Consider the following 13,526-nt stretch of genomic DNA (forward strand, 5'->3'; position numbering starts at 1 on the left):
CATTCGTCACATCCTGCCAATTGGAGTACACACCCATTATCCCCATTCTCTGTCTCCTACCTCCTAACCAATTTCCAACCCATGTCAATAGATTGCCTCTAATTCCATGTTTTTATTTTTATTAATTTAAGAAAGCAAATGGTATGTTGACCTTTATTACATGAGGATTTGAGCACAACAGTAAAGACGTCTTATTGCAATTATATAGGGCGCTGGTGAGACCGCACCTGGTGTATTGTGTACTGTTTTGATCTCCTTACCTAAGAAAGGATATACCTGCCATAGAGAGAGTGCAACAAAGGTTCACCAGACTGATTCCTGGGATGGAGGGATTGGCCTATGAGGAGAGATTGAGCAGACTAGGCCTATATTCTCTAGAGTTTAGAAGAATCAGAGGTGATCTCATTGAAACATACAACATTCTTACAGGGTTAGACAGGGTAGATGCAGGGAGGCTGTTTCCTCTGGCTGGGGAGTCGAGAACCAGTCTCAGAATAAGGAGTCTGGGATGAGAAGAAACTTCTTCACTCAGAGGGTGGTGAATCTTTGGAATTCTCTACCCCAGAGGGCCGAGGAGGCTCAGTTTTTGAGTATATTCAAGACAGAGATCGATAAATTTTTTAATATTGAGAATCTTGGGATATGGGGGACAGTGCAGGAAAGTGGAGTTGAGGTAGAAGATCAGCCATGATCTTATTGAATGGCGGTGCAGGCTCGAGGGGCTGAATGGCCTACTCCTGCTCCTAATTCTTATGTTCTTATGTTCTAACAGTCGCTTATGTGGAACGCCTTCCAGAAGTCCATATAAATAATATCCCTAGACACTCCCTTATCTTCCACGTTAATAACCTCCTCAAAAATGTCCCAGACATTTTTCATGTTTACATCTTCTAAATTTATGTGAACTTAATTTCTTTGTGAATTACCTTTTAATGCTGATAAATATGTGTGAAGTTACTAAATTTATGAACATTGAGTAAGCTTTGTCACTATTATTGCCTTTAGTTGAGTGAAGCCATGTGCAAAAAAAGAAAGAAAATGTTTATAGGTGCAGAAAGCATGCTTTATTTCAAATCAGAAATACAATTTTACTTTTCTAATTCTCAAGGAGGCTTAATAAAATAACATAAACACTACTTATTTCTCTAAATAAAGTTACTGCACAGGGCATTAAAATGTTGGAGCAGAAAGATTTTTTTCAATGTTGTTAATTTCTGTTATTTATGCCCTGAGAACAGATAACATGAAATAAAATTCTACGATTACCACACAAAGTCAATGCACCCGATGGAAAAATTGAACCTCCGTGAGTTGGCACTATTTCTACATAGGAGTACTTGGAACAGTTTGTTGAAATGAGGGTATGGCCAGGTTGGTGTATTTTTCATTCAAACTATCCAAGTAGTCACCATGTTAGAAACAGTGCACTGAAGATGATTATACAAAGTAATGGCCGCTTGTACTTTGTATTCATAATTGATCATCTTGTCCATGTTAAACGGTGATATGACATAGCTGGTTTAGAGGCTAAAGTCTTGTGGTGTTATTTGCAGGAGGGTATATGTAAATAGCACCACAGGTGTAGCCTTCTAATTCCACGAACTTGTATTGCACGTATCTAGATACTGTGCATAGCATCATCTCTTGGGTATAGGTTGTCTTCAGCAGGGAGCCTCTCTACCTGCTGAGGTATTCTTAGACATCAACATTGTGTTGAGGCACAAATTTTAGTTCCAGGTTGAACAAGGTAGTCGTCTAATTCAAACTTTCCCCTGCCAACTCTCAGTTTCAAAAGTTGCATTGAAAATCTCATAAAACACAAGGTACAAAACTTCCATAACCGTTTAGATCGGCTATATACAGTATGTACATGTCACAGAACATGGTTAAAAATTCCTAAATAAAATGTGCAATAATCCCATATTGCACAATCTACCATTTGTTCAGAAATTGTCTAGTTTGGTATAAATGCACGATGTTAGGTCAGGTAAAAAAATATTTGAAATAATATATACAAGTCAGAATTTCAAGTTCATTACAGTTAAAGTATTTATCAATTTCGAAGTTTAGTGTCAGTTCATTCAAATGTTTAAATTGATCTAATTTTAATATTTACAGTGGCAGAATCCGATCCAAATTCATTTGTGAGTCTTAGAGTGTAGCGTCCTGCATCATTTTCTTTGACACCTGTGATAATGAGTGTTGTTAGATCATCTGTTGTTTCAATGTGGAATCTGCCACCTTCTGCTTCATCAGAAAGAGATCTTCCTCCACGTGACCAATTTACTTCGGGCATAGGATCACCTGAGAAGGCACAGGCCACTGTTAGAACCTTTCCTTTCTCAATGGTGATATCTGATGGTAAAGCTTCAATTTTAGGAGAAGACCCTGTTAAAAACAAATGCATTAGACAAGTTAGTTTTGATGCAATGGAATATAATTAATGGAGAAAAAAAAAATCATGTTTTAATGTTTTAGTAATGGCTCAATATTACCTTTAATACTACCAGTAATCATTTTGCCAGTACTTGCTTCCAATTGACTCATACTGGAATGCTCCATAAAAGAGCTGGAGCTCATTGATAACTTTGATTCTTTGAAAGATGACATGCTACTCGAAGACATGCTGGCAAATTTAACTTCGGTCATGCTGCTGCTAGCCTCTTGTTTGGTCATTTGCATTGTCTTGGAAGAGAAACGTTCCTGCATGCTAGCAGAAGCACCAGTCTCCAGAACTACCATTTTAGAAGGTTCTTCAATTAGAGCTGTGGAGCATAACAAACAGATATGATGCCTAAATGGCCTCACTTTTGACACACTACAAAGTTAAAATCATTTTATAAAATTCAAAATGTGAGTCCTACTTGAATGCGTCATACATCATGTGCTAATAGATCAAAGAAAACATTAAAACATTTGCATCTAGTTTAAATTGTAAAAATATACATTTATATGTTAATATTATTCAATTAATTGCCAGACTTTTGTTCTACATTGTACTGAAGAAACTCAAAGTTCAGGTTCAATAAAATGCTAAAATAAATAGGGTGCACAGAAAATGCAAAGATCGTAATAACAAGTGCAATAATTAATTTAAGGCAATAGCATACCAAGTACAATTAAAGAGGCTGTTGCAGAACACTGTCCATGGAAATTTTTTGCTGTTGCTGTATATTTTCCACTGTGAGAAACTGTTGCATTCAGAATTTCTAGTGTGTACTTGTTTTTCAAACGATTCACTTTCACATTTCTTGAGATTGCAATCTGAAATATGAAACAAATTTCCTTTCATTATAAGCATACTAACATTGTTATATTTGAAGATTTAGATAAATGATTCCAGGGATGGCTAGACTGTCATATGAGAAGAGACTGGATCAACTGGGCCTTTATTCACTGGAGTTTAGAAGGATGAGAGAGGATCTCATAGAAACGTATAAGATTCTGACGGGACTGGACAGGTTAGATGCGGGAAGAATGTTCCTGATGTTGGGGAAGTCCAGGACCAGGGGGACATAGTCTTAGGATAAGGGGTAGGCCATTTAGGACTGAGGTGAGGAGAAACTTCTTCACTCAGAGAGTTGTTAACCTGTGGAATTTCCTGCCACAGGGAGTTGTTGATGCCAGTTCATTGGATATATTCAAGAGGGAGTTAGATGTGGTCCTTACGGCTAAAGGGATCAAGGGGTATGGAGAGAAAGCAGGAAAGGGGTACTGAGGGAATGATCAGCCATGATCTTATTGAATGGCGGTGCAGGCTCGAAGGGCCGAATGGCCTACTCCTGCACCTATTTTCTATGTTTCTATGTCTATGAGCAGCAAGCTTAAATTAATAAAGTACTTACAGGATGGTTGTCTTTCAGCCATTCAACCTCTGGAGAAGGATCCCCTGATATTTCACAAGTAAATGCCACATTTTGTCCTTCATTAACATTTTGGGACTTGGGCTGTGCAATGAATGTTGGAGCATTTGATTGTTTTTGTTTAACTGTTAAATCAAATTGACATTTAACTATTCCATGCTCAGTTTTTGCTTCACAGGTGATTGCGGCTTCATCTCTGAAACTGATCTTTTTGATGGTTAAAGTGTGGTCATTTCCTGATACACCATATCGATAATCTTCTGAATTGATAAGTTCCACACCATTTGAGACCCATTTCACATTGGAAGCATTTGGTATGTTGGCCTTCAGTATGGCTTTCTGACCATCTACTGCAGTCATTTGTACACGTGTGGCCATAATTTCTGTGTATGATGGTTTAAGCTCTTTTTTCACAATTTGTTCCTGAACTACCTCTGTTTTTCCATGTGATTTAGCCACAGCTTTTTTCTGAACTGTTGCCACTTTGGTGACAATGCTTTTGAATACTTGTCCAACAAAGGAAAAAGTTGTTTTGGTAACACCTCCTTCACCAGTGATTTCACAAGTGTATTCTCCTTCGTCAGTTTCATTAATTCCATGGATATTGAGACTATAGACACCTTTAGCAGTATAATCCAATCTGTAATGACTGTTTTCCTTTACTTTACGTCCATCTTTGAACCAAGTTAATTCTTTCACATTCAGAACTGTACTTTCAACTGCACATATCAATTTTACTGTACCATCTTCAGAAACTTCAGCTTTCAATCCTTGAGAAATCTTAGGTGGAGCACTTGCAGGGATCTCCACTCGTTCTGCTGAAGGTGTTCTGAGAGTTGGGGGTGACTTAACTCTTGGAAGAGAAGTGACTGGTTCTGGTGATTTGACTCTCTTGGGAGTCTTTGCACGAGGTTCAGGGGACTTTACCATTGGTGTTGCTACAATACCTAGTTCCTTTGCTCCAGCTTTTCGGATAGACAGAGTAAAGTGTGCTTCTTGTCTTCCTTCGGAATTTTCTACTATTACTGTATAGCTTCCTTCATCAGAAGATTGAACTGATGTAATTGTAAAGGTAGATTTATATTGTGTTGCGGTAATAAGCAAGCGTTTGGAGGATGTAATTGTTCTCTCAGAATGCATCCATGTCACAGTGGGTGTTGGCTCACCGTCAATGCCACAGGAAAATCTAACGGATTCTCCTTCTACTACTGTGACCGACTGTGGTTTTGTTAGTATTTTGGCTGGGAGTGTCCGCTTGGATGCACGAATTGATTTTTCTTTTGAAGCATACAAGTCAGAGCTGATTGATTCCATTACTTCTGACTCTCTTGTTTTAGTTTCTTCCATCTCACTAATCTCTTCAATTTCTGTTGTTTTTCTGACTGTAGAGATCTGGTAAAAATCAGTCCTTGTCAGTTCGGGTACAAGTGATTTTGGTCGCTCCTCATCTTTACGGCGAGATAGGTAGGTAAAATAGTCACCTCCCGTAATATCAAGTGTTGCATAGTCAGAGGCCTCTCCTTTGTAATTAGAACTAACAACACGATAGGTTCCACTATCTTCAGCTTGGCAATCTAGAATTTCCAGTGTCAGGACACCAGTCATATCAGTAAAGTGATACTTGTTGCTTTCTTGAATTTCTCTACCGTTGTGGTACCAACTAATTTCAGCTCTTGGCTTGGACAGGACATTTAGAGTAAATTTGGTACTTTGACCACAAGGGATACGGTGAGAACGCATTCTCAAAGTTATACGTGGACCATGGTCAAGGCTGAAAGGTTGCTGAGTAATAACTTCATATTTTCCTTCTGAAGTCTTCTGAGTTTTTAGAGCAGTTTTCATTGATTCATAGCGTGAAAAGATGTCAAACCTAGCAGTCCTTTCAAAGCGTGAAAGTGAGCTCTCTCGAGATACAGGACTGGGTGAGCGAGGACGAGTTCTCTCTGGCGTGGGTGACCGTCTTTCTAAGCCTTCACTTTCAAATTCTGTAGGGTATGGTCGGGATCTGATTAGTTCAGATACAGGTCGCATCAATTCAATGTAAGTTGGAGAAAGTGATCTCCTTCTCCTAAGAAGCCTTGAGACAGATGGGGATTCTCTGCGAACATATTCCTTAACTTCGATGGTTTCTTCTTCTTCTGCTAATTTTGTCGCTAAAATCTCTCTTTCTCGTCTACTTTTGATCCTTTCTTTTTCCTCATGTTCCATATGTTCAAGTTCTTTTTGGTAGCTGGACAATCTCTGGACTGTAGCAATTGGTCGAAGCAGCTCTTCATCTTCTCTGTCTTCAATCATTCTTTGTCTTGGCGCTCTATAAACAACTTTGTCATGACGTTGCCGGAGGTCGATGAAACTCGGACCAGCTTCATATTTGGAAGGGATGTGATATTTTTGGTATTTGACGTATTTTTCCTCCTCTTCCGCTGCAGCTAACTGTGTCCGTTGAGTTTTATGCTGAAGTGCTGATAACTCAAAACGTGGAGGGCTGCGGCTTGGAGGTGAAGCAGAAAATCCTAATTCAAGCTCCTCCTCAAGGCGTAATCTTTCCTCTTCTATTCTCTTCCTTGAAAGGTAGTCATCAACAGGGAGGAGTAATTCGTCATCTGACAAATCACCAAGTGATCTCCTTCTGGGTCTATAATATATTTCATACTCAGGAGATGGTGTGCGCCTTCGAGCTGGTCTAACTGTTTCAAGATCATCTTGTGACACTTTTGGTAACCGCCATTTTGGTTTATACTGATCAGTAAAGCGTGGCAAAGGCATGACATAGAACTGCTCCCATCTTGAGAGACGGATTCGTTTTGGTCGTTTTGTGACAATTCTCTCAATTGATGCTGGCATTTCATATTGGTCTCGCAGTTTCCTGTACCACTTCATGTCAGACAAAGGCACAAACTGCTTGATATCTTGATTCTCTTCAATTGCATTTGCTGCATGCACACGAGGTTCTGGAATATCATAAGGCATACGAAGTCTCTTTTCTTCCTTTTTCTTTTCTACCATTGCAATTTCATATTCACCTTTTACATTCTTGGTGCTGACAGCTGGTTTGTACATTATTGCAGCTTCTCGCAGAGCTTCCTTTGCTACTGCTGTCAGTGGAACTGCTTCAACATCTGCAAGAATTTCAGCCATTCTAATTGTTTTGTCAATTTGTTTCTGAACATGTTGTTGCCGTTCTTCCTCGCTCTTGTACTGACGCTTGACGTAGGTCATGCGTTCAACTTTTAGATAGGCTTGGCAGCTTGCAGATCCAGCGCTGTTGGTAGCAGTGATTCTGTAACTGCCAGAGTCCTCTGGTAAAGTATCCCTTATGTGCAAAACATAGTAGTCTAGACCTTCATGGACAATTTCAATATTTGGACCTAATCCCAAAGCCTGTCCATCTTTCTCCCATTTCAGAGCAGGTGGCGGTGTGCCAGATACCCTACATTCAAAACGAATGCTTTGACCTTCCATGCATTCTGCATTTGCCAACAAACGCTTAAACATTGGTCTTAAAGTGTTGTCTGGTGCAGGTGGGTGAGGTAATACCACTAATTTGGCTTTGCAGCAGTCCTCACCATATTTATTGCGAGCTAGTACTGTGTATTCAGCATCATCATCGGTTGTTAGCTTGTGGATGATCAGTTGATAGAGGCCTTTGTCAGATATAAAAGTATATTTTTTCTCATCTTCACCTGGTTTGATCTTCTGTCCAGATTTCAACCAAGTTACTCGGGGTTCAGGGTGAACTGTTATAGTAACACCAAATCTGACATCTTCCCCAATATATGCAGAACGCTTGTACAATGGCAAAGTAAACTCTGGTGGCCTCTCAAGGAGCCTCATAGCATCCACTTTACGTTTTACTTTCTTTACAGTACGTTCCATATAGAATTTACGAATTTCTCTGATACCACTAACAAACAATTCTGCGTAGGAGCTATCTTCACCATAGTCATTTATTACTTTGCATCTGTAAGTACCATCATCTGTCTTATTTATGTCTTTAACATACATTGTTGCGAAACCATCCTGGTAGGTAATTTCATATTTGTCATTGCATTCCAGTTGCTTGACACCAAAGTACCAAGTGACTTGGGTAGATTGATCATAATTTTCTATGTTGCAGGAATATTTAACATGACCACCTTCCTCAGCAGAAGCATGCATAATTTGTCCAGTAATTGGACCAATTTCAATTGGAGATATCTTAACTTTAGCAACTGAAACTCCCCTTTGGGTTCTAACAGCTCCACCAGAAGAAATTCGAGCAACAGAAACAGCAACATTCAATTCTTTCTTGACTATGGTCTGATAGTATCTTCTGTGTCTCAAAGTCTTAATAACTTTGGTGCTCATTTTTTCCGTCTTCTGTTTCAACCAAGGATGTCCAAGAGCATCAGCAGCTGTCATCCGAGCTTTCCTTTCTTTGACCAAAAGGCGGTCAATGAAGTCTAGAGCTTCAGTGGTGACTTCTTTGAAAGCTTCATCCTCAAAGTTGTATTCTGCTCGAATAATGTTATCAATAATCTGTTGGTTTGTTTCAGCGCTAAATGGATTCAGACCACTAAGAAGTACATACACAAGTGCACCTACTGACCACATGTCGGTAGCTGCACTGACCATATCATGCTGGTGTAATTCAGGTGCTGCATACTCTGCAGCATTGAACTGGATTCTAATATTGTCACCAGGTTTGAGTTGTCTGGCCTGCCCAAGTTCAATAATCTTAAGAACAGAGCTCTTTCTTGTGCTGTAGATTATATTCTCTGGTCTGATATCAAAATGGCCAACATTCTGACTGTGTAGAAACTCAAGTGCTTCACAGATCTGGCGAGTGTAGATGATAATTTCTCTTTCATTCAGCTCAAAGGTAGTTGTATTAATGCGCTCAAAGATATCAAGGCCTGAAATGAACTCAAAGACCATGACCAATTCTTCAAGGCTCTCAAATGATTCGTGTAGCAAAAGGATATTCCTGTGCCTAGCAATATTGAGAATTTCAATCTCTTTTTTCACCAGCACCTGATCAGCACCCTTTATTTTAACAAACTTCGCCATGTATGTCTTCTTACTGATATTTTCAATACAACGATGAACGATACTAAACTGTCCACGTCCCAACTCTTCAGCAATTGTGTATTGACTGTGAAGTTCTTTAAGTTTAGAATGAGTAGCTTTGCATTTGGTAATCTCCATCGATTCATCAACCTCTTCATCATAGTTCAGAACTCTTGTCTTATCTTCTTTTGTAACGATAGGATCAGTTGGCTCTGACGGCTGGCTCTGGCCAAACTTGTTCTCAGCAATCACACGGAACTGGTAGCTAGTCTTGCCGAAGAGGTTCACAACAGTGTAATGCGTATCACGTGACTGTGCAACACGTATCCACATCTCTGCTGTTGTTGCACATTTCTCAATAACATAGTTAATTACTTTGCTGCCACCATCATTAGCTGGAGGATTCCATGTTAAAACAACAGAATCACGAGTAATGTCACTGACTTGAATTCCTCTTGGCATGTCAGGCACATCAGCCACATCCAGTTCAACTGTTTGTTGGTCTATGCCAAATCTGTTCTTGGCACATACAACATAGAAACCAGCATCTTTCCTGTCAACTCCATTAGGGAACACAAGAGATGTAAATGATCTGGTCACAATTACTTGGTAGTAACCGTTATTATCAATAAGATCTTGCCCTTTCTGCCATGTGATTACAGGATCAGGCCTGCCACAGAAAGGAATTTTAATGCTTATTATTTCACCACGGAGAGCATGAACTGCACCCATGCCTTCCAGATGTTTGGGTAGATGAATCTTGGCAGGAACTAGAAACAAAAAAAATAACAAATTTAGTTTAAAAAATAAATACTGAAAGGCAGCAAGTTAATTTAAAACAGTGAAGTTAATGGGGATGAAGGTGATTTTGGGTGGTAGTGCCGAATGGGCAATAGTGATTCGCCAGCCCGATTTATACCTCACCTGATTTTTTTTCCCACTGACTTCAATGAAAAAATAATTCGATGAAAAAGAAAATCAGGTGTTTTAAAAAACATGATTTTCTATCACCAATGCACTACCCCCAAGACCAATTATATCCCAAATGTATCTAGAAATATACCATCTCACTATTATACAACATGTTTAAGTAATTTCTGTATGATACACACCATCAACATCCAAAGAGACTGTTGATGAAATGGAACCTCCTTGATTGATTGCTCTGACTTGATAAACAGTCGCATCTTCTCCTGTGGCACTAGTAATTACCAACTGGTGGTAGCCTCCCTTAAATTCCTGGACCTTTATCTTTTCACCATCAGGCTCAATTTCTTTTCCCTGTTTAAACCATTTCACAACAGGTTTAGGATGACCAGTAATCTTGCAAACAAAAGTGGCATTGCCCATATATTTCACACTCAAGTTGCGTATTTCTTCTTTAAACTGTGGTGCCTTGATAGGTACATCACTCATTGGAACAACAGGATCAGATAATTCACTCCAGTCACTCTCACCACCAAGGTTTTCACATTTGACGCGGAACTCATACTCCAAGCCCTCAATAAGGCCTTTCACAGAGTAAACTGTTTCATGTATTTCATCAGTTGTTGCAGCAATCCATTTATTCTGCTTCTTCTCTCGTTTTTCAAGGTAATAGTTTCTAATCTTTGCGCCACCATCACTGGCAGGTGGTTTCCATGAAACCACACAAGAGTCCTTTGTGACCGCAGCTACAACAGGCTTGGGTGGTTTGCCAGGTTTCTCTATAGGGAGAATAAAAGTATATATGTTATAATTCAAAATATAAGCTTGTAGACAAGTAACATAAGAACATAAGAAATAGGAGCAGAAGTAGGTCATTTGGCCCCTTGAGCCATTTAATAAGGTGATGGCTGATCTGATCTTGGGCTCAGCTCCACTTCCCTGCCCGCTCCCCATAACCCTTCACTCCCATATTGCTCAAAAATCTGTCTATCTCCACCTTAAAGAAATTCAATGACCCAGCCTCCACAACTCTATGGGGCAGAGAATTCCACAGATTTATGACCCTCTGAAAGAAGAAATTCCTCCTCATCTCAGTTCTGAATGGGCGACCCCTTATTCTGCAACTATGCCCCCTAGTTCTACATTCCCCCACAAGGGGAAACATCCTCTATGCATCTATCTTGTCAAGCCCCCTCACTATCTTATATTTTTCAATAAGATCAGCTCTCATTCTTCTAAACTCCAATGAGTATAGGCCCAACCTGCTCAACCTTTCTTCATATGTCAACCCCTTCATCTCAGGAATCAACCTCGTGAACCTTCTCTGAACTGCCTCCAATGCAAGTATATCCCTCCTTAAATAAGGAGACTAAAACTGTATGCAGTACTCTAGTTGTGATCACACCAATACCCTGTACAGTTGTAGAAGGATTTATATGCCATTTGCCTTCCTGATTACTTGCTGTACCTGCATACTAATATTTTAATGTTTTATGCACAAGGACCCCCAGGCCTCTCTGTACTGTAGCATTTTGTAATCTCTCTCCATTTAAATAATAATTTTATTTTTTATTTTTCCTGCCAAAGTGGATAACCTCACATTTTCCCACTTACTCCATTGCCAAATGTTTGCCCACTCACTTAGCCTGTATATATCCCTTTGCAGACTTTTTGTGACCTCCTCACAACTTTCTTTTCCACCCATCTTTGTATCATCAACAACAACATCGTTTATGTAGATACTTACCAAATGGACTCTTGATGATGACAACAGAGGAAACTTCCAATGGCTCACTGACACCAAACTGATTTTGAGCAGAAACACGGAAGTAGTAGCCAGCACTGTCAATGAGATGTACAATTCTACAAGATGTGCTAGCAATAGCGGATGATACTAAACGCCAGTGTTCACCTTCCTTGGCTTCACGCTTTTCTACAATGTAGTTGGTAATCAAAGCACCTCCGTCATCAAGTGGTGGTTTCCAACTGATTACTGCAGAATTCTTTAGCAAAGCATCAATTACTAGTGGTCCATCAGGCATATCTGGCTTATCTATATGTAAATATAGATGGTATTAGATATAGTGTTTGAGTGAAAAATCTAGAAGTAATTACAATAAAACTAAACATATGCATGTACAAAATTAAATTAGATTACCTTGGATTTCTACGGTAAATGTTGCATCAACTGTTCCAAACGTATTGCTAAGCTGCACTTTATATTTTCCAGCGTGGCTCTTCCGTTGGATATTTCTCACTACAAGGTGCGTATAGTGCTCTGTGTTTTCTACTGAAACATTATCTGAATCTGTCAAGGGTTTCTTTCCATGGAACCAGCGAATAGCAGGCACAGGTCGCCCAATGTATACAACATGAATGCGAAGACTTGTACCAACTTGTATGACATATGTTTCTTTTAGTGGGAAGCCAGGGTGGAATTGTGGAGTAGCCTCTAGCAATACTTTGCCACTGATCTCAGTTTCTCCAACATCATTAGTAGCCTTGCATATATACAAGCCTTCATCATCCTGATCTTCTGTTACAATAGTAATTGAATGGTTCCGTCCATCTGAACTCATTTTGTACTTGCGGCTTTGTTGTAATTCTTTTCCATAATGGTACCATCTGATTTCAGGAAGTGGTCTACCAATAATCTGGCAAGCCAGTTTGGCTGGCTCACCTAGCTTAGCAATAACTTCAGTAATTTCTTGTCTAACACTTGGTTCTTCTCCAGCTGTTGGTAAGAAAAAAGAAGTATGAGCAGGAGTTATTTCTAATAAAGCATATGAATTTAAATTAAAACACAAATAAAAATACATACAAGTCAATTTAGTCTTGATTGCCATAATGGTTCTACGAGGCCTGCTGACTCCAGTCTCATTCTCTGCAAAGACTCTGAATTCATATTCTGTGGCTTCCAGAAGGCCACCTTGTGTAAACTGTCTATCTTTTATTCGTTCCTTGTTACATTTCTTCCATGCACTATCACCAGACTGACGATACTCAACCCAGTAACCAATAATGTCCTTGCCACCATCACATTCAGGACGTTCCCACTCGATAGTGATGCTATCCTTCGTGACAGAACTAATCTCAATCTCTCCAGGTTGGCTTGGTTTATCTGTGAAAAATAATTTTTAGAATTATATTAATTTCAATATAATGAAATTGATTGTGAGGCACCTCATTAAGATATAGTTATTGTATTATATTTGAAATCTCATTTATATATTGCATATTCATATAATGGATTTTATATAGACACAGTAAAACATACCAAAAGGATCCTTGCATTGGATAGAATCTGATGGTGGGCTTGGATCACTAAGACCTACGTCATTCTGTGCCACAATACGGAACTGATACTCAGCATCTGGAACAAGCCCAGGAATAGTATACATTGTTGTGGTAATATGAGTCTTGTTTTGTCGCACCCATTTATCTGTAGTGGATTCTTTGCGATCAATAAAATAGCCAGTGACACGTGATCCACCATCATCCCTTGGCCTTGACCAGCACAGGCTGACAGAACTCTTGGTGACATCCAGTATTTCTGGTGGATAGCTTGGAGGCTCTGGTGGATCTGGAATGACAGTAATGAATTAGCTACTGTATGCAAAAAAAACAATTAAAATGAAAGGGTAAGATAACACAACCTTTACTTAAGGCTACACTGAACAATACTAT

At 39.3% G+C, this 13,526-nt stretch overlaps 1 protein-coding gene across 2 annotated transcripts in view; it reads right to left on the reverse strand.

The window, feature by feature from the left end:
• Positions 1-1,041: 1,041 nt before the first annotated feature.
• Positions 1,042-13,526, reverse strand: part of ttn.2 (titin, tandem duplicate 2) — a 413,561-nt gene continuing 401,076 nt past the window's right edge. For both annotated transcript variants that reach the window (XM_070875791.1, XM_070875789.1), the window contains 9 exons: positions 13,117-13,422; positions 12,661-12,960; positions 11,998-12,573; positions 11,587-11,892; positions 10,025-10,618; positions 3,846-9,682; positions 3,111-3,264; positions 2,496-2,765; positions 1,042-2,388 (listed from right to left, as the gene is read on the reverse strand). In XM_070875791.1, the coding sequence (XP_070731892.1) occupies positions 2,090-2,388; positions 2,496-2,765; positions 3,111-3,264; positions 3,846-9,682; positions 10,025-10,618; positions 11,587-11,892; positions 11,998-12,573; positions 12,661-12,960; positions 13,117-13,422 (8,642 nt within the window). In that variant the 3' untranslated portion in view covers positions 1,042-2,089. The remainder of the gene's footprint in view (positions 2,389-2,495; positions 2,766-3,110; positions 3,265-3,845; positions 9,683-10,024; positions 10,619-11,586; positions 11,893-11,997; positions 12,574-12,660; positions 12,961-13,116; positions 13,423-13,526) is intronic.

This window comes from Pristiophorus japonicus, chromosome 3 (assembly GCF_044704955.1).
Source record: "Pristiophorus japonicus isolate sPriJap1 chromosome 3, sPriJap1.hap1, whole genome shotgun sequence".
NCBI lineage: Eukaryota > Metazoa > Chordata > Chondrichthyes > Pristiophoridae > Pristiophorus > Pristiophorus japonicus.